The sequence below is a fragment of the Corvus cornix genome, chromosome 1 (genome assembly GCF_000738735.6).
Source record: "Corvus cornix cornix isolate S_Up_H32 chromosome 1, ASM73873v5, whole genome shotgun sequence".
Classification (NCBI taxonomy): Eukaryota; Metazoa; Chordata; class Aves; order Passeriformes; family Corvidae; genus Corvus; species Corvus cornix.
The window spans coordinates 54,523,701-54,545,762 of record NC_046332.1 but is presented as its reverse complement, the minus strand read 5'-3'; the positions used below and the strand labels follow the sequence as shown (position 1 = coordinate 54,545,762).

Genomic DNA, 22,062 nt, shown 5'->3' with positions numbered 1-22,062 from the left:
TTAACCACAGTTGTAATGTAACATACTCTTATTTCTTCATGCTAAATATTTAATATTAGCAATGACTAAAATTAATGTAGCATGTTCTAGCTTCCTTCCCCCCTACACTTTCTCCTTCACATCTTCCTTCCCCACATTTTTTGGTGTTTTAATATGTATGCCAGGCTAGGAATCAGCTTTGTTGCTGAAGGATTGCTTTTTTGTTTGTTTGTTATGATATGTTTAGTGGTAGATCTATTAGCATTCTGGTTATATATGTATTCAGAGGCTTTTAACTTGGTTGGAAAATTTGTCCCAGATTTCACTCATTCTGGAAAAATTTGTAAATTTACAAAGCATAACTATCTTCTTTTAGAGGAAGAAACCAAGTAACCCATTCAGTTCCTTTCCCCTTCAGAGTGAGCTGGTGGGTGGCTGGGGAGAGAAAATGATTCAAAATCCCCATTTACACTGAAATTCAGTCTGGTTCCTTTGGTTTTCTTGCCTTTATGGCTGTAGACAGTGCTAACCTATGGAGAGAACAGAGTGCCAGTTCTCATGTGGGCTTATCCCACAACTTCACACATGACACAAATGTTTAATGTAGTTTGGTTTCTTAGCCTCAGTCCAGTTTTAAAAATGTAACCTTTTTTCTTTTCCCCTTCAGGAGACTGATAGTCCTAGGTACTGAAGGATGGCTTTGAGAGCCAAGATATTCTGGAGACAGAACCAGCTTGATGATTTATTTTTCTTTATTGCAAATACAAAAATCTTTCTCCCATATCCGAGTAACTCTAAAATTATAGTTTCAGTCTTTCAGCTAGCACTTAGCTGTTTTGGAATAAACCTGTAAATATTAGGAAAGTTAAAATTTTTATATTTATATACTGTTTTATATTTAGTAGCTAATAACTTCTACAGACAGAGAAGCTTTTGGGTATGAAAACATTTATTTGGACAACACAGTTTGTTACATGCTAGAAAAGATTTTAAAATGTGGCTGTGAATACCAAACTTGTAAACAAAGTTTTGTTGTATCTGACTTGATTCTCTTGATGTTTGTGCTGGCTTAGAAGAATCAGAAAGTGTTTCAGTCAGTCCTGTCCTGTTAGAAATACAGATGTTATTTAGCTGTAAAATGTGTAATCTTAAGATCATCATGATGTGGTAAGGGTAAGTTAAACTCTCTTCCATAAACCTTGTTCAAATCTGATCTGCAAAAAATTCCCCAAATTAGGAAGATCCTCATAACTTTATAGAGCAGTGTGAAGGAGAAGGTAAACAAATGTCTTAATTCTGGATTTGTTTTCTTTTGTGTCTGTGTGAAAGAATATCTAGTATACTTCTAAACACAGTCGTTTGTTGTTTGGGTGTTGGGTTGTTTTGTTGTGGGGTTTTTTTTTTGGTTTTGGTGTTTTGGGTTTTTTTTACTTTGAACTGAATTTAAATTTTTAGAACCTAAACAATAAATTAAAAGTATTAGTAGTGTTTTGAATGTGTAGGGTTTTTATCAAATAAAATCTCTTTTGCCTCTTTGGTCCACTTCATGTATGTAATTGATAGAAATGGCAAAATAATTTTGAGGTATTAGTTTTTGACTGGCTGTATTGTGCGTGCTTATCTGGGGAGGAAGCTTTGCTCTTTAGCCTTCTAAATCTTATTTGAGACCTCCTTTTGCACATGTATAGTGGTGAGCAAAAGAAAAATGTGTCAAACTTGCTGTGAGATCTTTTGGAGCTAGCTTTTAGGGCTCTTTGTTTTATTTTATTATTTACTTAGCAGATGGGCTATTTTTTTCCCTCCATGGGGACAGAAATAGTTTCGACTTCTAATTGTATTTACAGTTTCTGCTGTGGAAAGATGTTGCCTTAAAACAGTGAAGATATTAATTCTTAGGGATTAGTCCCAATCTCTTTTTGTTTTCCTTCTCTGCAAGTCTTTCACTTCATCTAGGGTCCTTTTCAGGATGAATCCAATTTTGATATTAGTATTTTACAATTATGTCCATAGGTATATGTTTCCATCTTTCTTACTAACCACCCGACAGAGATCAGTTATTAATTGTGCAAGGCTATTTATAGTTTGTCACTTTTTTTTCCAATGAAAGTACCAGGGAAGCTTTTTTCCTTCATGTTGCAATGTAAATACACATTCGTGATGGTGCCACAAGTCTAATGCTGCCTTTCTTTTCTGTCAGGTAGCTGAAATTATTTTGAAACCTGTCAATCTCCTGGTACGTCACTACTTCTGTTAGGAGGATGGACGTTCAAGTAGAGAAGCTTGTAGAAGTGCGTATCTTAAAGAATGAAGGGTTGGTTTTAATTGTTATTTCAGTGGAGTTAATGGGATTTTTGGCCTTAATGAGTGTGCAAACAAACATATCCAAAACAAGATTAGCTAACTCTGTGTTTTAAATTCCATTCTGCCCTCACTGTGCTCCGATGAAGAAATAGGTTAACTGTGTATTCATCTGGCACAAGCAAAATCTTAGGTTGCTTATGAAAGTATTCTGTATACCTAAAGACAAAGATTAGTAAGATACAAATCAGCTATATCTTGTATTGTTGCTGTCTTGCTTTTGAAAGACACTGCCGTGACCATATTGGCAGAGTGAAATACCTCTAAGGATCTTATTTTGACTTCTGCAGCGTCTGCTTCTTGCTGATAAAAATTACTTCTAGACCTTTATGGAGATAAGTGTTAACGTTTGGCCTTAAGTTTTTCCTTTCTTTGGAGCAGCCTGCTGCATCAATGTGGCTGCAGCTCTGCCTTGCACAGCTCTCCCTTCCACCTTTTGTTGCTTGCATTCTTAGTCTTACAGGGTTTTTTTATGACTCCAGCCATTTTTATCTAATTCACTTTTTTCGTGTTAGAAATAAGCTGAAGACTTGGAAAAAACATTAAACTCCATTCCTGGTTCAGTCTGCAGAAACATCCTCTATTCTCTCTTGCAGATAGTGGAGAGTTTTACTGAATAAAAATAGGTAACATTGAGCATTCTCCTCTTTGAACATTTGTACTTCCATTGATTCTTTATATGCAAGGTCAAAATACTTTCCATCCTACTCACACTGAAGTAGTAATAAATCCTATATGAGATCTTAAGATATAATAATTAAAAAATAATTTTATCTGTTAATGGTAGTATGTCCAAGTCAGTGTTGCATGCCTCTGTAGGATGTGATTATGCTACTTGAGTTGCAATAAAATTATATTTAATTTTCAATTCTTTAGGGAGAGAAATATTACAGAATAGTTTTATATAAGAATTGTATTCTAAAAAATGTATTTGCCACATCTGACCAGCTCTAATTGTGATTTAAGGTGAAGAATAGATTTTCAAAACCACTCAAGAGTGTGTCCCTTATTTAGTCCTTCAAGAAGGCAAAATATTGTAGTGCTTCCTCAGGATACTGTTAGTAATTGTTTATATATTAGTAATTTAAATGTGCTCCAAGTGTTAGTGGAAGCTAAGTGTCATGAAACGAGTCAGTTTTAGTAAAATTTTTTTGCAAACTGCCTGGTAAGAGTGATCTCAGGAACAGTTTTCAGTTCTGTATGGACCTATGTTATGCTCAGGACTACTACAGTATATTCATTATTGCAGGTGACTGTTCCAGCACCTGGGAATGTTCCTGAGTACTGCTCACTTTGCTAATATAGATGTTGCCTTAGGTATCACTGATGTGGTCAAGGCAATGGAGCAGTTCTCGCAGGATTGATCAGAAATATTGAGACCCTTCAGTTTGCAGACTGGGTACAAGGAGATGGGAATTGTCAAGACTTAAAAAATATTGAAGGAGGTGGATGAAATTTATTCAGAACTGTTTTTCAGCAAATCCCATAGCAGAGAAGCTAGGCAACATGTAACAAGTAGGAGATGGTTTTAAAATGTCTAAAAAGAAAATTTCAGGAGCTTACTGCCATAGGAGGTTGTGGAGGCAGTTCAAATTGTAAGTGAACTCAAAGAGTTTAGGCAAATTTATGGACAATAAGAGAGGTGGACTGCAGAAAGTGGCCTGGCTCTCATACTCTCCTTAAGCAGCATCTCAATTGATACATTAGAGTCAAAGTGCTTGGCTAGATGGACTGCTAACCCAGACCATCAGGACATTTCCTATGTTCTTACTTGGCTTCAGCTACTGCCTGAGTTCAAACAGCTGTTTCAGGAAATACATACTGAGCTTTCTAATATATGGCATTATTAGTTTTGTTAGGAGGCTTTTTGTTAGGAGGTCTTTGCCAATCTGGGCAATTAAATTAAACTACTACAAAGCTTAGTATGTTGCTAATTTGGTTTGGATTTATTTTCTGAAATAGCCTATATAGAACAAATTAAGTACCGTTGAAAAGTGTGAATTTTTGCTTTTGAACCTGGCAGTCTTTGACAACTGATGTTTCAGGTATTTCAAACTTCAGCCATTCAGTGGCCACTTTATTTTGTTTATGCAAGAGCTGCTTTTAGCATAAGTCTGTGTCTGCACTCTTATATTGTCAACTTGTATGCTAATCTCTGGAAAGAGATTTTGTATTGTTTTTCATCAAGAACTGTATTGAGGTCATGTGGATCATCATTAAACAACTGTTTAAAGGAAACAATTTATAGTCACTGTGGAAATGACATAGAACTAGTTCACCTAATACTCCTGTTTCTTAATGTCAATGCCTTAACATGTTTTGAGACAAAAATACATTGAGTCAAAATTCCGTTAGCATTCAGAAATTACACTTCTAGATTTTATTAGGTTCCATTATAGTTGGTTGTGCTTTAAAAGTGTTTGTATAATTCTAGAACTTGTACCTAGGTTTCAGTATCCTAAATTCACGTCATTTTGTTAAGATTGTGAAGTCCTCAATTAGTGTTTTGTTGACTTAGTAAGAGAAATAGCCTTTGAAAAGTGCCCATGTTAAAGGTGCCTCCCACTCAGACTGACACATCACAAATGAGGGGTTTTTTCAGTATCATACTTACCTTGGAGCAGGCAAAGGAAATCTGGATAGAATCCATGTCAGCCTTTGGGTAGCAGAACTTTAGGTGCTGTGAGTAAAGCAACAGAATTTGTCACAAAAAGATTGAGGCACAGGAAGAGAGGCTGAACCATCAGATTTTTCCAAAGCTTTTCTTTTGATTAAAATAGTTAATTTGAACTAACTTCAGATTAGTTCAAGCCAATTTGAAGCTTTGCCCAGAAGAAGAAGGAGGTCAAGATCTAGAATATTCAGTGTGAAAGACTCAAAGACTCAGGCCCTGGTTTTCAGAAGTACTAATGTCAAGGTGCATGAAGTAACATGTTGGGTGATGGGGGTGTGCAAGCCTGCACAAAGGCACCTCGAATAAGATGAAAGAGCTATAAATACTGAGCAACCCGCAGATATATTTTTCGTTGTTTTTTTTTTACCTAAAACATGATGCTGTGTAAAATCCATGTTACATTTTCCTTTAGAGAAATTTTCTTGCATCCTTGCTTATGTGCTGCAGGCTTTCATTAGCTAAGGGGGAATTCCTGTGAGAGACTGTCAGTCTTTTGTACTATCTCTTCTGACCAGAAAGGTACTGATCTCTCTCTGTACATAGCTTTAATTTTTCTTATTTCAAATCGTATCTACTGAGGTGCAAAGTGTCAGAAATGCTCTTTTCAAAGCTGTGAACACGCCATGGGATTCAACTGTGATAAGGTTGGTCCAGAAACCACTGTTGGTCATACACTGCCCCAACACAAAGACTGTTGAAACCAGCAGTTCTTGAAACTTCTGAAATTTCTTCAGCCCTGATTCAGAATCCCTTTTGGCACACTTGGCGACATACACAGCCTACCTTGTAATAGCTGTAAAATACAAATGTGAATGCATAACATAAAAGCAAGGCTGAAAGTGGGAGTCAGTGAAATACAGTCAGGCATCAGGTTGGCTAATTGTCCATTGTCAAAAGACACTCTATTTCCTGTTTCTGGGAACTGAGATCTAATTAAACTGCATTAAGTTGGTGAGTCTCCCTGCCCTTTGGATTGGCACTCAGATGTCATCAGAGATGTGAAAATCTGATGGCATCCTGAGTGTCAGAATGGTGCTGGACTCCATCAGTTGGCCTGTTGCTGCTGCTGAACAGTTCCCGTCTCACTGTGTTGCACCATGGCTGCCATGCTGAGCCTTTACTTTCTCAGAGCAGTTGTGAAGTGAGCAACAAAGGTGCTCACACCAGGAGAAGCTGCTGTAACACAAAACCAGGAGGCACAGGGCCCACATGCTGCAGCTGGGCAGGTGCATGTATTCCCATGCTCAAATCCTCTCTGCCAGCTGGAGCCTCAGGTTTGGGTGGCCTGCAGCAAGAGGTCTGGGGGAGGAAAGCCAGCAGGTTCCCAAGACAACATCATTACCCAGATTACCAACCTCAGGCACTCACACGGAATAAATAGGAACAACTGGGAATACCAGTCCATTTACATTCCCTGTCACTTAAAAGCAGGAATCAAGGGCCAGCCAGCACCCAAAAGCTTTTCTGCTTTTCACAATTTGTGTGATGGAGACCAAGAATATTGAGCTGAAAATGGTACAGATTGCCATGTCAGCTGTAGCCAGAATGGCTCCTCCCAGGAGTTTGGGCATCTAAATCAGCCAAAAGAGATGGGCAAATGTAGCTATCCAGCCCACACATAACAGATGGAGAGACATTCTCATGTTACCATGAAGCTTTTAGGTACTTTTATTCCAGTCTAAATTTCGAGCTAAAACTTTCAATTGTAACAGAGGAAAGAGTACATCAATGAAATATGTCTTCAAAAAGTTATGCCTGCTTGGGGAGTCTGGAAAAGAAATTGTAAGAACTCATCTATTCTTATTTCTCTCCTTCATCACATTCTGAAGGTGATGATAGCCAGTTGTTAAAATGTGACCTTCAAACACTTCAAAATAAACTCTGGCAATACAATATTTTCTGAAGACCTTTAAGTCTTCTTTGAAGTTCATTAATAAAATAATCTTGTTTAGATAATATTATGAATGCTAACTCTTAGTGAATTTTACTTTGAGCCACACCTCAGAAGATCTGGAAAATTTATTAGCTTGATAAAATGCAAATAGTGATACAGTTCATTGTTTTTTCTCAAACAGCCTAAAGCTTCTAGAAAAACCACATGAAACAAGATATAGTATTTTTAAAGTGCTTGCTCAAACCTGAGCCACTCAGTGTTGAATCACACAGCCTGAGCTTGAAAATGCAAATGCCTATCGTATCTCATCAGTATGTTAGTGTAGAACTTGCTGTCTTTTCATTAATTTGTGAAACTGCTCCACCAGAAAGGGAGGAATTCATATGATTTCTGCCGTTTCCTTATCCTTTCCTTTCTCTCTGGTATTGCTAGAATGAGGAACAATCAAGTTTCCTGTTCTGGGGCTTTTGGTTGGTTGGTTGTGTTTTTGTAAACATGAAAGATTTTATTTTCTTTTAGCAATTTAACAAAGTAAGTTTTTGGCCATAATGCTGAAAAGTTGTGTTCATAAAGATTTCTTGCCCTCTGATTTTTAGAGGGAGGAGGACATAGGCTCTACGTAGATGTGTGCAAGCAAGACTGAAAAAAGTTGTGTCCAGAAAGGAAATTATAAAATACACCTGCTCTTTTTTGGGGTTTTTTTTCTCCTTTGTTCTTAATTTTAGCCAGGTTTTTCATGTTTACAAACTTTTTTTCCTCACAGAAGGGCAGGTTTCTAATAAGAACACAGAAATCTAAAATGGTAACAGGCTTCTGCTTTGGTACAGACTTTGTCTGTTTATTTTGGCTGATGTGTGCTTTGCTATCATTTCTGCCTCGCTTGGGTTTACAGAATTAGGATAACCAGCTTTCCACAAATAAAATTATACATACTGTTTCGCGCTGGGCATCTGGTGCACTTACTTTGTCATGACTTGAATAATTTTTTATCATTAATGAATAATAACAAATATGCTTGGGTCATGTAAAGAGGGACATGACACAATATTTCCCGTATGTTGAAAACTGTTTGTCAAGTGGTTGATGTCAAGCACTGGGAATTCTAGGCTTCCTTCTGAAAGTTTACATAATGGTTTGATTAATGTTGAAGTTAATGCAATTTGTTGAAATAATTTAAGCTGTACAAATAGCTTTTTAATTATACCAAGCAGTTGAGAAAATAAAATTTGTACAGGTACTGTTTTACTTAGTTGTTATTCTCTCCTTAATTCTTTGAAAAATGTTTGTTTAAAAATATCTGTGCTTGTTCTTGCTCTTATCCCTTTCTCTGTGGGATGAAGACAGCAAAAAGTGTGAAGTGAAAAATAATGTATTTACTAACCAGAAAAAAAAATTGGCTTTTCCCAGTAAAACTTTTTTTTTTTTTTTTTTTTTGCACATACCAGACTTCTGTAACATATTCCTGTGTAATGGTTGTAAACACTCTTTTATTTTTAAGGTTATTCTTGTGCAAGTTAATCCAGGCGAAGCATTTACAATAAGAAGAGAAGATGGACAGTTTCAGTGCATTACAGGTAAAGTTGATACATTTATTTTAATATTTTCTGAGTCTGAATCAGGATTAACAAAAGGCAATTTGTGATGAAAGTAAAAGAATGACAGAACTTATTTTAAATACAAGAGCTGTTTTAAAGACCTAAAAGATTATGTGCTAAGGATCATTGGGATTTAGATTTCGCTACCATAAACAAGTACCTTTTCTTACATTGTATTAGATGAAATTAAATTTCTTGGGGAGGAGAAGGGGGGGAACATTTTCAGATTGCATGGGAAACACAGAAAGGCTGTTGTAGCAACTTTTGACTAACCTCATTTCACAGACCTCAGATTAAAAGCTACAACTGTTAATATGGCTTGAGTTTAGTTTTTTTAATTATCTTCTGTCGTGGACATTGTTTCCCTGTTGGTTATCCCACCTGGTTTCTCATTATCTCTTGGGGCCAAATTGCATTATTTCTGAGTTCTAGCAAGAGCAGCTTCAAAATACAAATGCTTCCTCTAAGCATAGCATCCCCTTACACAATGGTCAGTTTGAACATTGTTTTCCATTCCAAATGACCATAGCTACCAGTTAAGCATATCTAGAAGATACTGCAAGAAATGAGCAATTAACTGTTGCTGCTGCTTAGAATACCATTTTACTGTGCTCTAAGAGAGTATCCACAGATTTAGCTACGGGGTCACATTTTTGCTTGTCATCATCTGGGCCAGTTAATCCTACCTTCTTTTTTTTTTCCTGGGTGTTGGCCCAGCTCCAACAGATAATGTTCTGGGAATTTGAAGCGAGTATTTTCCGGCTCCTTTCCCTCTTCTCTCCAGTCTGAGAAGAGCTGAAAGATGTGGTTTCCAGTGTCATGGGCAGGTCCTTTGTCTGCAAAACAACTGATTCAAAGGAGGGCTTAGATGGTAATTAAGTTTCTATTGACAGTTCTTAAAGTTTACATGTCTGTTAGCACCCTATTTCATAACTTTATGCTGATTGCGTGGTGTTCTTGCATCCTTTGAGCCACAAATGGATCAGTGTTGCAGCTCATCATCCTATACAATTTATTTGAAACATGATATGTAATAATTACTTGACAGTACCTGAGGGGAACGTAATGATTTTTGTCTTGCAATTCAGGAACAGATAAGATATATTTTGCTTCTGTTGCACAAAATACTGAGGGGAGAGGCATGCGTTGCATGTTTGGTTCGAGTTTTTGATTTACCAAGTGGTCTTACTGGTGGAGAATGAATTGGCACTTTCCTTTCATGACTGTCTTGAGAGCAGGAAGTGTTTAATGAACTGCAAAAATATTAAGATCATCTCTTTATAGATATGGTTCTAACCTTCCATGGTACAGCTTTTATCCTTGCCTGGTCCTGCTTGCTTTTGGAGTAGGCAGCTCGCTATCGTGATTTGATTCAGCTGTGGATTTCTTCATCCTTTAAATATGAAAGCGAGCATGAGCAAGTTATTAGACAATTATTTCTGGGATTCACTAAGTGTAAGCTGAGGTACAGTCTTTAAAACTTCCCTGAAAAATGGCACTAGCAATCTGGAAACTACAGCCCAAATCAGTTCCATAGCTTTTGCAAACCTCCTGTCATATAGACATTCCTCTTATCCTTATCCTTCCCCCTTCCTGGAGATGAAATTGTGGATTACAGTTGGTAGTAAAATAGAGGGCATAAAGATTTTTTCATATCTGTGCATTCACTAATCTTAGTACAGAACTTGAGTTGCACACGATCTTTCGAATGTTGCTTTTCTGGTCTGTTCTTGCCACTTCTGAGACATTTCTGTGCTTTTGAGTGCTGTGCCAATGGATCTGCCTAAAGAAGAAATTCCCTTAGTAATTGATGCTGTTCCTTTTTCATGGTATGTATTGCAACTCATGAGGAATGTCTACTGTTTGGTTTTCTGTGTAGAGATTTGTATAAAATAAACAATTTGGGGTGGTGTAAACTGTAGAGAGTAATTTGGCATTGGTCCTTTTTGTTCTGCCACAACTTCTCAAACATAGTTTGCCCTACAAAATGACCAGTCTGCAAAATGGGTTACAGCTGCAGGAGTCTGTTGCATTGTCTTGAAAGTAAGAAAGCAAGCAAGCTCACATCAGTTCCTTGGTGTTTTCTTCACTGTATGCACTCAGTTGTTAGGTAAAATCATAGTTAAAGATGTGGAAATATATAATGAGAATGGTTTGAATAAATGTACAGAGATGTTTATTTTTAGAAAGGCATGAAGAAGGACAAGATGGCTGAAATTTAGTGGAAATGCAATCAGTGGGAAGTTAATTTAGTCATTATAATGTTTCTTAATAATTTTTTTTTCAATCTTAGTTTCTCCTGTAAATATTTACCCATTTTTGTACTCTTTTCTGACTTAAAAGTCTCTGCAAAGAACACACATGCAGTTTTTTCAGTGATATATAAAAAATTGAAATTATGTAAATATAGTACTAACATGAAAGAGTGGAAGTTGAGAAGTAGCAAACTGCTTATGGATCCCAGATAGCAGTGCAGATAGCCAGATACATTAGTTTGAATGATTTGGTAAGTCACGTTTCCTTGGAAAATTCTAAATCTCTCTTGTGCTTTATTGCTGGTCAATTCACCTTGAGATTGTGCTGTCTGCTGAAGTCAATGGGGATTGTTAATAAATCTAACCATAATGTTAACTGTGTTTTCTTGCATCAAATATTTGCCTGTTGGAAACATTGAGGTGCTCTGTCAATCTCTGTACTGCTCGTCATCCGTTCTGTTTTTAAAGAGAACTCTCCTTACTTTGGCAACGCTGTACATAGGGTAAGATTTGTCAACCTGAAAATGATGAGAGTTAGTGTGTCTCCAGGAGAAAGGAGAGGTGTGAATAAAGAGACTGTTTAGAGCTGTCCTTGAGTCAATGAAGTAGTGAAAACTTAAAGCACTCATTAATGGAGAAGCACACGATGCATTTTCTGCGAATTACGCTTCTGAAGAAAATGCTGCTTTTACATGCAGTTCTTTGTACTGACTTACCATGTGTTTGCTCTCACTGGTGATCTGTAAAGCTTTGACTGGTTTTGTACTTCATTAAGTGAGAAGCAGCTTTTTAATGTGGGCCTCTTCCATGGTAATTAATATTGAGGGATAATTCCTGGTTTGAAGTCTCCTAAGGATGGCAAAAGAGCAGTGTTGGTTGAGGGACCCTTTATCCTTGGTGAATTCCATTCCTTTGTTTTGGTGGCCTTTTAATGAATTAAAATAACATGTATTTCATTCTTTATTTCTGTAGAATAGGAAGCATGGTTACTTTACATTTCTGTAGTTAGTAGTCTTGGATCATAGTTGGATTTCTGTTGTCTGTATTTTGACCTAAATACAGCTTTGAATGAGCACTTCTGTGTGCCAATGGCCATATTTTTTGGATACTGTAAAATATTTTCTTTGCCTACCTAGTGATTGTCTGATAGTGACAAGTCGTGCTCCCCCTTGACGCAGCTTTGATTTAAACCATTTGTCAATCTCTAACTTTGCAAAAACACCATGCTTTTCTTGCTAGATAGATAGGAACTATCTGTCTGTGTATCCATGTGTTAGACCAAAATGTTTATTTTCAAAAGAGGTCTTTTAAATCTATGAAAGTTTTTGCATATACTAGCAATACACAGATTTCTGTGGAAACTTTCCTTAAGCCAAAATTTTCTTCTGTTAATACAAAATAATCAGCTACATTACAGTGATTCAGAGAACCAGGTTTGAAATGTATGAATGGGTTCTCTTTGCAGAAGTGAATTACTGCAGATCACTCATTCATGAATTCTTCCTATTGCAGAATAAATGAATGAAGATGACTCATCTTGAGGACATTTTGTAACAGTCCCAAGTTACAGCTAAAGGCTATTAAATGTTACTTGACACAATAAGAGAGACCATGTTCTATATGTCTCTGCAAAGGAAAATTGCCATTTTCATAATAGAATAAGAAGACTTATGTAAATTAGAATGAGTCATAAATGCTTCATGCTTTGAAATTAAATCAGTATTAAGGTTAGGCTCTGGGATAAAAGTTAAGCAAGCTTAACCTAATTTTTTCTCTTTGAAATAAGAAATAAAATACTTCTGAAAAGTGTTTTCAAGGAAGTGAAAGAGAAAAGAAGAGACTGCAGTGGTGAAACACAAACTTTAGTTCATTCTAAGGTCAGCTTGAGCTTTGCAAAACCAAACCTGCCCATTACCCAGAATATTTTGTGAATAAAACTGTTACAGAATCACAGAATGGTTTGGGGTGGGGAGGGACCTTCAAAGGTCATCTCTTTCCAACCCCTCTGCCATGGGCAGGGACACCTCCCACGAGATCAGGTTGCTCAGAGCCCCATCCAGCCTGGCCTGGAACACTTCCAGGGATGGGGCATCCCCAGCTTCTTTGAACAACCTGTGACAGTGCCTCACCACCCTCATGTAAATTTATTTCTTGTATCCAATCTAAACCTACTCTGTTTCAATTTAAAATGTTGCCTCTTGGCCTGTAACAGTAGGCCCTGGTAAAAAGTCTTTCTCCATCTATTTTATATACCTCTTTATATAATCAGAGGCTGCACTAAGGTATCCCAAACACTTTCTCTTCTTTAGACTGAACAACCCCAACTCTCTCAGCCTGTCTTCACAGGAGAAATGCTCCATTTCTGACCCTTTTTTGGCCCTCCTCTGGACCTTCTTCATGTCCATGTCTGTTTTGTGCTGAGGGACCCAGGACTCCAGGTGGGAGGCAGAATCACCTCCCTCACCCTGCTGGACATGCTGCTTTTGATGCAGCCCAAGATACAGTTGGCTGTCTGGGCTGCAAGTATACCTTGCCAGCTTGTATCTAGTTTTTCATCCACCACTATCCCCAAGTTTTCTGCAGGGCAGCTTTTAATCTGTTTTCTAGTCTTTTCTGCTGTCAGGCTTTGCATAGTTTTGGTTGTTTACAGATACTGTTAGAGCAGCCAAACTGAGCATCTCAAAATCTGAAAGTAACTGCTATTTAAGTACATTTGAAGTAAAAAAACCCTAGAGTTATCTTGTTCAAATATCATCTTGTGCTTTGGTGTTGAGTCTTATTTTAAAACAATTTATTAATGTTGGAATGGGTTAAAGACCCATCAGAAATTCTGTACAAGTTGCCACAGACCCTGAGAAGGGACATTGTTAGTTGTTAATGGTCATTGGGAGTTGCTTCTCTTGCAAGACCACCATAGCTTATTATCAAATCCTAAACCATTGTGTTAAGTGGAGGAAGTGTGCGCTGTCATTCTATGGTGCTTTTAGAATGTACAAGGATACCTGTCAATGCAGTAGTGATTGCATTTATAGACTTAAAGGGTGACATCACCTCTAGAAATACCATATTTTGTTTGTTAAATTACTTGGTATCCACATTAGCACTGGGCAAAGTTTAGGAATAAAAGAGTGTGTATTTAAATACACAGCTCTAGTAATGGAACAAAGTAGCAAAGGCAATAAAACACTATTAACAAGAGTTCTCTCCTAGAGCATATCTAGTCTTCTAGGTAGCTTAGTAGCCTGAGTAATGGAGCCCTTACAAGTAAACCCAGATGTGTATTACAAAGGTCTAGTGCTTTGGTTTTCCTGCTTCTATTAAGAACAGCTTGCTGAAGCCAGCCAGAGAAGCTCCTCTGGGTGATCTTTTTCTTTCTGTAGCCTGAGAAGAAACTAATTCTTCATCCTTGTTTCCATTTTCCTGTTTCTCATTCCTAAATACTGAAATGCTGCATGATGACATGTGTAAGTTTATTAGCTTTCCTTTTCATCTTCGATGATTCTTCACAGTATACTTCTGAAAACACAGAAATAAAGTTTTATATATCAGTTCATTAAAAAAAAATTCTAAAAAACTCCTCAAAACAACCCCGCCCTAAATGGTAAATGTTTTCAGTTGTCATCTCCATTCCTTCTGTGTAGAAGACTAAACATATTATGTGCATCTGAAACTGGATATAGATACTTAGATTAACATCCTTTTCTACATATTAATTTTAAGATCTCCTTAGGAAGTATTTAGAGGGCCTTCATAAAAGGCACTGAGGGAAGCTAAGACAAATCAACTGAAAGTATGGGGTCAGAGCAAGCTACAATGATTTGCAGCTCACTAACTCTTGGTTAAGGATGTCCAGGTAGAGGGTCAGAGCTGAGTCTATAGGAGTAGCTTAACTCTTAAGCACCTCTGTTTGGGAATAGCCTTCAATATACACAATTTTTTTTTTTAAATTAAAGGGTTTTTTATTTCTAGGTATCTTCACTCAAACTAAAAATAATATTAGTATTGGCCAGCTATGTGGGAGTATGACTGCAGAGGAGACAAAATTCCATTTTGTATTGAAACAAGATGATGAGGGAAAGTGGTCACAAAGCGTGGTTGTAGCAGCTTGATTTGGAGGTGTTTCATTCCAAAATAATTTTTAGTAGGAGCTGCTCTTTTTATAGCTTAGATTGATAAACAGGTTGCATGAATGCCCTTGCAAGTATTGTTGAAGACTTAATCCTTCTACCTTTTACCGGTAGGTTATCCTAAACATTGGATTGAGATATGGCAAGTACCCTTCCAGTAAGGTAAAGAAATAATGATTTAAGCCCTCATTGCAGTGCATGTAGAATGCTCATGTGTTGGCTTTGACACATAGCACAAGTCCAGTTTGTAAGTCAAGTACTATTGGCAGGTAAAACTTGCCTGTAAGCCCTGCTGCTGCAGCTCTTCTAGTACAACTGCTGAATTAAAGCTGGATTCAGACACATCTCCTTGATTCTGTAGTCCCTTTTGCAGTAGGGCAGAGGCAGTCTTCACTCTTGTCATGACCCTCTTTCAAATTTCTTGTGCTAACTCAATAAAAATTGCAAAGTAGTGCAAAACAAGGTCATTTTCCTGACAAGAATAAAACATAGCAATCCAGAATTCTGTTCTTTAGATTGGCCTCTCTCTGCTCTGAGAGTAACCATGAGAATTAACCTCCTAACGGAGCTCCCTCCGCCTTCTCTGGGAACTGTCTGACCTTGTCCTCCATTAATTCTGATGACTGACCAGGTCTTTGTGGTCCCAGTCTCATCAAGCCATTAAAGAAGCAGTCACAGATGACACAAGAAGCTGTTATTGGAAAAACTTACTTTATCACGCTGCTTTTCTGCCAGAGCAGCTTGTGTTACTGTTGTGCCTACTTTGTTAGTGTTACAAGTACTAGACTTCTAAAACATTATATTCCCAGAACAAATTGAATTTGGTAAAAGTTTGATTAAAAAGCAAGAAGCTAGATTTGTTTTATTCTCTTCTGCAGTAGCAAATTAAAGAAAAAAAAGGAATGCATTAATTCATATTTCTCATGATGTGGATTGTAGTGTGTCTTAGGAAAAATGTCATTTTGTGCCATTGATTTCTGTTTAACATGTGTTAAATAGAGTCAATATCTTTATATGAACAAAACATGTCTGTAACATTTTTTGCCTTGGTTATTTTCTCATTTTTCTAATAGATACTTTTTTAACTCTTGTTCTATCTTATTTCATGCATTCTGAGATGTGATTTCATAAGGTACTATATTCTCTGTAAGGTGTTCAGTCAGGTTCTTCTTTTCCTGTTTGATTTTCCTGTATATTCAGATCAGTTAATCTTCCCTTGTACCTTCTTTAATCTTCTCCTTTAGTCCCTCTTTTCACCACATTGCAATCTCCACACTGCAGACTGAGCCTGACTGTAGGAAGGTTCTGGAGACATTTGTTTGAAATATCAGTGCTTCAGCTGCATACTGAAGACATCTAATTATAGGTGTCTAAATGTGTGTTTCTATATGTGGCCTTGGATTTAAGCTCCCATTGAAATTAGTGAAGATTTAGTCACTAGCTATAGTACACTCAGTGCTTTTCAGCTGACATCAGTTTGCACTCAGTAGCTCTCCAGGCTCCACTGTCTGTACCAACTAGGTCTCCACTTGCTATAATGGGAGTGTAAAGTCCTAACTTGCATGCAGACATACAAATTTAGATACCTAAATGAGATGGCTCCATTTGGGAACTAAAGCCTGACTATTGTAAGCTGAAATAAATAAGGCTACATCCTGAAAGTGCCTCATTTAGGTGTGCTGACTCAGAGTTGTACCCTCAGTGAATGTCTTTGTCCTCAAGCACCTGAACTCTTTGAGCTCATCCATGTCCATGAGCATCTAACATCACATTTTACAAGGATGGTACTGGTTCTTGGAGGTGCATGTTAGGAATTAAGTTACAGCCCTAAACTGCAGCTAGAGAATGCCCCTAAAACTTAGTTTCCATTACTCTAGTCAGACATGTCTAGCCCCCAAAACTGTGAAGTATTAACTCAAGCTACTGAGATTCAGGTGCTATTACTGCCTGAGTCTGAAATCAGTTGGATGAGCCTTGTATGAAGCATGCTAAGCTTGACAGGTTTGTGTCTGGCAGTATTACAATATTCCCACGGCACTGCAATCACTTAATCTGATTTCTTCTCTGACTATGCTGTTGATGGGAAAGAAATAGTCCTATATTACCTGCTTTATGGGGGGAAGAGAAGGGAAAATAATTGGTAGGATCTCTTCTTGGTTTCTAGTGTAAGAAGAAAGTTTGTGTAATGTAACCAGTAAGCAGTTTGAATTAAATAAAAAAATTAGAGCTGTGGGCATTTTACTTAGTATTTTGACTTAGTGTACAAACATTTTGCATAACTTAAACTGATAGCATTTTCTTTATCTTAATTGGGTGCAATCTGATTAACTGAAATAATAAAGATTCATGAAGATTGCTAACATTAAAGAGTGGAAGAAGTTCCTTAATTTCATTATCTGATTATTTAAAAACAAATGGTGCTTTTATTTTGTAGAAACTCAAACAATGTTTTTAAATGGACTTTGTACTGGGTTTCATGAGAATGGAAAGGCTAGAACTTTGTGCTTAAAGGACTTTTTCTGGATCCTCTTTCACAATTATGTACAGTACGAACAGGCTGGTGTGTCATTTGTTGGAAAAAGCTGCATGTTGTTAGATGAGACCTCAGGAGAGTTCCTTACAGTTCTACCCTGTGCAATTCAAGTTGTATTGCTGCATTCTTGATGTATAGTTGTAGCTGTCAAACTATTCAGACATCTATCACAGAATTACTGTTAATAAGAAATAGCTTTGAATTAATTTTGGTTTACTCTTGTCCTATTTGTACTTCAAAAAGTAGTCATGACTGCCTTATCTTGTGCCACTGCCACTGTCAGGCCCATGGTAGTTGCGAAGGATTGCAGACACACTGGGAAGGAAAACAGTCTTCATGGTTGTGGAGCAGCTCTTGTGGCCATTGTTTTTCCAGAATTCCTCAAAACAGAGCCAGTTCGTCATGCATGCCCAGGCTGTCACAACCATGCCAGCAAGCTTACAGGGCCTGATATTGCTCTGCCTCTGTGCCTTCTCTGATGCCAAATGTTGTTGAGTACCCAGGAGGTTAGTCTCCCTTTCCTTCATTTTCATCTGTGCAAGGCTAATGTGCTGTCCGTTCTTGCAAGAATGTAATATCTAACTAAATGCTGCAACTTTGAATCCAGGAATTTTTAATTCTGTGCTTAGTTTTGCTTTTTTTTGTAGTAGTAGTAGTAATAGATGAATCAGCAGCACATGGCTTGATAGATGTGGCTGTGCATGTGTTATTAATAGTAAATTAATAGCTGTCTTTTTTTTGACTGTCTGTGAAATGACTGAGATTTTATCAGCTTGCATGACTTACATGATCATGTCACTCTTCAACTTTATTTAAAATCATGGTAATGTAACTTCCCCTTCTTCCTTTTGCAGACATGCAGCAATCTATTTTACATCTAAAGCAGTTTATTATCCAAATGAGGGAAAGGAAGAAGAGACAGAACATAACAAGATCATTACATATAGGCTAGCTGTGCACAAATATAAACAGCTCCTGTGTAATGTGAGTTAAAGACCAGTTACAAGCATGTAAGTTCAGCCACTTAAAGCCATTAAGAAACAGTGTAATCATAAGGAGTTTCAAAGTTGGAAGGGCCAAATTCACTGGAAGTGGATACAGGTATCCACACTGCTGTTCTTGTTTCCTTAGGCCAAAGAGAAGCTCTTTCTCACACTGCAAAGGGCTTTCCAGTTGTCTGAGAAAACTCAATTGTCTAGAGCAGGTGCTCTAGGACACCATCCAAAGAGCCTCAGATTTTTTCAAGTGACTGTATAGCATCTAGCAATTTGTAGATGGGTCTCAGGTTAATGGTACTGGAGCTACTGGAGAAGCTGATGACACCTTCCTTTCCTTTTGATTAATCAGCTATTCATTCAGTGAGGGTGTGGTTTATCTCCTTTGCTTGTTCTCGATTTGTTTTTCCAGTGACCCATTCCTCAAAAGTTTCAGTTATCCTTTTGCTTTGATGCTCTATATATGGACCATTTTCATAAATACTGTGTATAATGTGTTTCCCTTGGATGATCTTCACAGTTCAAAGATTGAATGGATGTGCCTTTCAAGGCAGCTGAAGAAGGAGCTCCAGTAAGGGCTATAAATGCCAAACTAGTAGTATATATTATTGCTCATTAATAATTCTTGAAATGAGTTAATATGAAATTGTGGTTTCAATAAAATGTGAGTAAATTACTATGAAAAGGAGAGTGGGTATTCCTCATGATGACCTCTTCCTAATGAAGTCTGGCAATAGTCCTAGGAAAATCTTATGAAATATGGGGAGATCATTTAATGTAGATGGACTGTGCTAAACGAAGACCACAAAGGACTGTAGGCTGAGACAAAAGCCCCAAAGCAGGGAAAGCTCTACTCATAAAACGTAGCTTTAGCAAGCTGGTTCCCAAAACAAACCAAAGAATCAAAGCTAAGACAATCAAATTCCTGGGAAGAGGCAGGCAAAGAAGTGTTAGGTCCAGGAGCTGTAAGTTGATGATACTGCAGCCTTCTCTTCTAAGAAAGAAGAATGAGTCAGAATGGAAGTTGAAGATGACAGATAGAAGGAGAAAAATGTGTCTACAGAGAGTGGTCAGCCTTTCTCTTCTCTGTTTTTCCAACAAGTTGTCTTTAAGGTAGTCTCTTGAAAGATAGCATTTAAGTGAAGTGCTACTATGTTGCATCCTCAGCTGCTTTAGACTTGAGAAGTTTGTATTTTGAAAGGCACCACTCAGTGGTCAGAGTTAACTCTTTTGGTTTATGCAGCCAAGAGACATCTCAGTAAAGCTCTTAAGCAGCAGCTAGGTTTGGAAAATTATATGAAACATACTTAAGTTTGCATTTATTCTTGTTGTTATGCTTTCCATATACTTTGTATTTTGCTTCTTGTTTTGTGATCAGGTAGATTTTGGATCAGATTCTGTTAAATGTACCAAAAAAAAAAGGTACATTGACTCTTACCTTGATTTAAAATCCAGTTAAATCTGAAATCTTATCTGACCTTTTACTCTGATTTTTCAAATGATAGCACATACAAATAAAGCTACCTTGCAGGCAGATCCTTGGGGTGCCTAAAGCCCAAGGTGAGTTTGGGAATTTGAGAAGCTAAACTGTGTTTTTTCTGAAAGAGAATTTTTTTGTGAATTGGGGTAAAAAGCAGATTGACTATCTCCCATTAGAGTGTGACACTGCTGGCAGTGCAGTTTTGGGGAGCATCTGGTGACTATGCAATGCATTAATGAATGAAAATATTTAATACATTCCAAGGGCAGTCTAAACAACTGGAACCAGTTAAAGTTCTTCCAACATGAATGAGTTTTAAAAGTCACCTGCTAAGAGAGCTGAAAAATAAGAGTGAATATCAATAAATATTGATCAGAAGTGCAGAGGACTGGCGAGTGTGAGTCTAACTTCCATTCATTTCCTTGATTTGTAATACAGATGGATACAAGAGGACTGTCAAGCATGAAGTTTTTGAGATTGATTATTGATGGTTTGATCACTTTTTCACTTCTGGCCCATATGTGTTAGAACAGTGCATTTCTACACAGGTTGTAAATGTGACATGATATCTATGTAGCATTTTCAATAAAACATTTGTAAAAGCTATAGTTTTATGCTTACTACACCCTTCTAATACTTATGCAAAGGAAAATTGCATGAACAGGAGGAAAATGTACCTTGGAAATACCAATCTTTTCTTTTAATTGCAGCTATAGATACACATCAAAGTTTCCTTGCATCACTTTCCAGCAAAGATATGACACATAGTAGATTATTAATATGCCCACACAGCTTTTTCTGTTCAACCTCTGCCAGGTCTTTCAAATGCCATACAGAGCACAAATTTCTTCACAATAGCTTTCCAATTGTACATTATGTTTATAGAATTTCAGTGTGTAGTCATTTTTTTTAGTTACTGTGCCTTGTTCTCTCAACTGAAAAACAGATCCATTATTTTTGAAGGGAAAGAATCTAGTCTCATGTTGGTGACAGTAGTTAAACAGAAGGGTAGTGCCTTTGGAGTTCTTTTCAGAAGCACGTAAATGTATGTTGCTGCATCATCTTCTTGTATGGTGCTACTGTGCTGCTGGGTCTGGGAAAGTAGTACAGTAGACATTTCTGTGCAGCTTCAGAGAGCTGGAAAGAAAGTCTGAAGTGCCTGGGAACATTGCGCAGAGAAAAAGAGGCTTAATGTTGGGTAAGGTTACATCTATTTAGGATATAGTTTTGGTGCATATGAAGGCCAGTGGGAAGCAGATAGGAGTAGGAAATGCAGGTGTAAAGAATTGCAGCTGTGCAGTGGAGTCTTGAGGCCAGGTACCTGCATGTTGCTTGTCTCCTTGAAAGCATAGCACAGAACATTTTTGATCACTGTTTCCAAAGAACTTCAGCAGAGTCAATATAACCTTTTTTTTTTTAAATGTTCTAAATTGAGCATGAAATAGGAAAGGATTGAATGCTAAAGCATGATGGCACAGCTAGCTTAGGATGTAAATATATTCCTCCTTAATCACTCAGTAATCAATGCACTCGGGTATCTTTCAGCTAATGAGACATGCTAGAAATACTTGGTATTTCAGCAAAGTTGATCATCCAGACAACTCTAATGGCATAGGAAATCCATATTCCAGAAGTGGTGAAAGATCGACAGGAACATGCATTAGTTGTCTAAAGCAGTGTTGTTTGAATGGTACCATTGAACTGGGTGAAATGCAGTTATATACAATGCAAGGTTGTGCATAAGATTAATAAATTGTAGATGGGGATCTCCTCACTTGAAACTTGATGAGGAGGAGGAAGAAGCAGGCAAGCTGTTTGACTCACAAGATAATATTTATCTCCAGTATAATGTTATCTGTCAAGCTTACTGTGATCATAAAATGCATCAGGACAGTTGTTGTTAGTATAGCTTGGGATGTTTAGTAGCATTTTACAGGATTCTGCTGAGATTTCAACTGTAATTTGATAACCCATGTTTACAAAAGATGAAATTAGGCTGATTCCAGGTGTTGTGAAAAAGAACTGCTAGGATATTCAGGAGAAAATATAAAAACAAAGTAGAAGAGCTTGATTTGCTTGGCTGAAAATGACTTTCGGTAGAAAAAACCAGGGATTTTAAAAAAAAAAAAATTAATGCCAGAGCTAGTCTAGAGCCCAGTTGGCTATCAAAAG

At 37.3% G+C, this 22,062-nt stretch overlaps 1 protein-coding gene across 5 annotated transcripts in view; it reads left to right on the top strand.

Annotated features, from left to right (window-relative positions):
* Positions 1–22,062, top strand: part of FNDC3A (fibronectin type III domain containing 3A) — a 112,570-nt gene that overhangs the window by 29,600 nt on the left and 60,908 nt on the right. For 4 of the 5 annotated variants that reach the window (XM_010400430.4, XM_010400431.4, XM_010400432.4 and 1 more), the window contains one exon: positions 8,404–8,479. In XM_010400430.4, the coding sequence (XP_010398732.3) occupies positions 8,404–8,479 (76 nt within the window). Of the gene's footprint in view, positions 1–2,176; positions 2,268–8,403; positions 8,480–22,062 lie in introns of all 5 variants that reach the window. The other variant, XM_010400433.4, reaches the window with a different exon arrangement.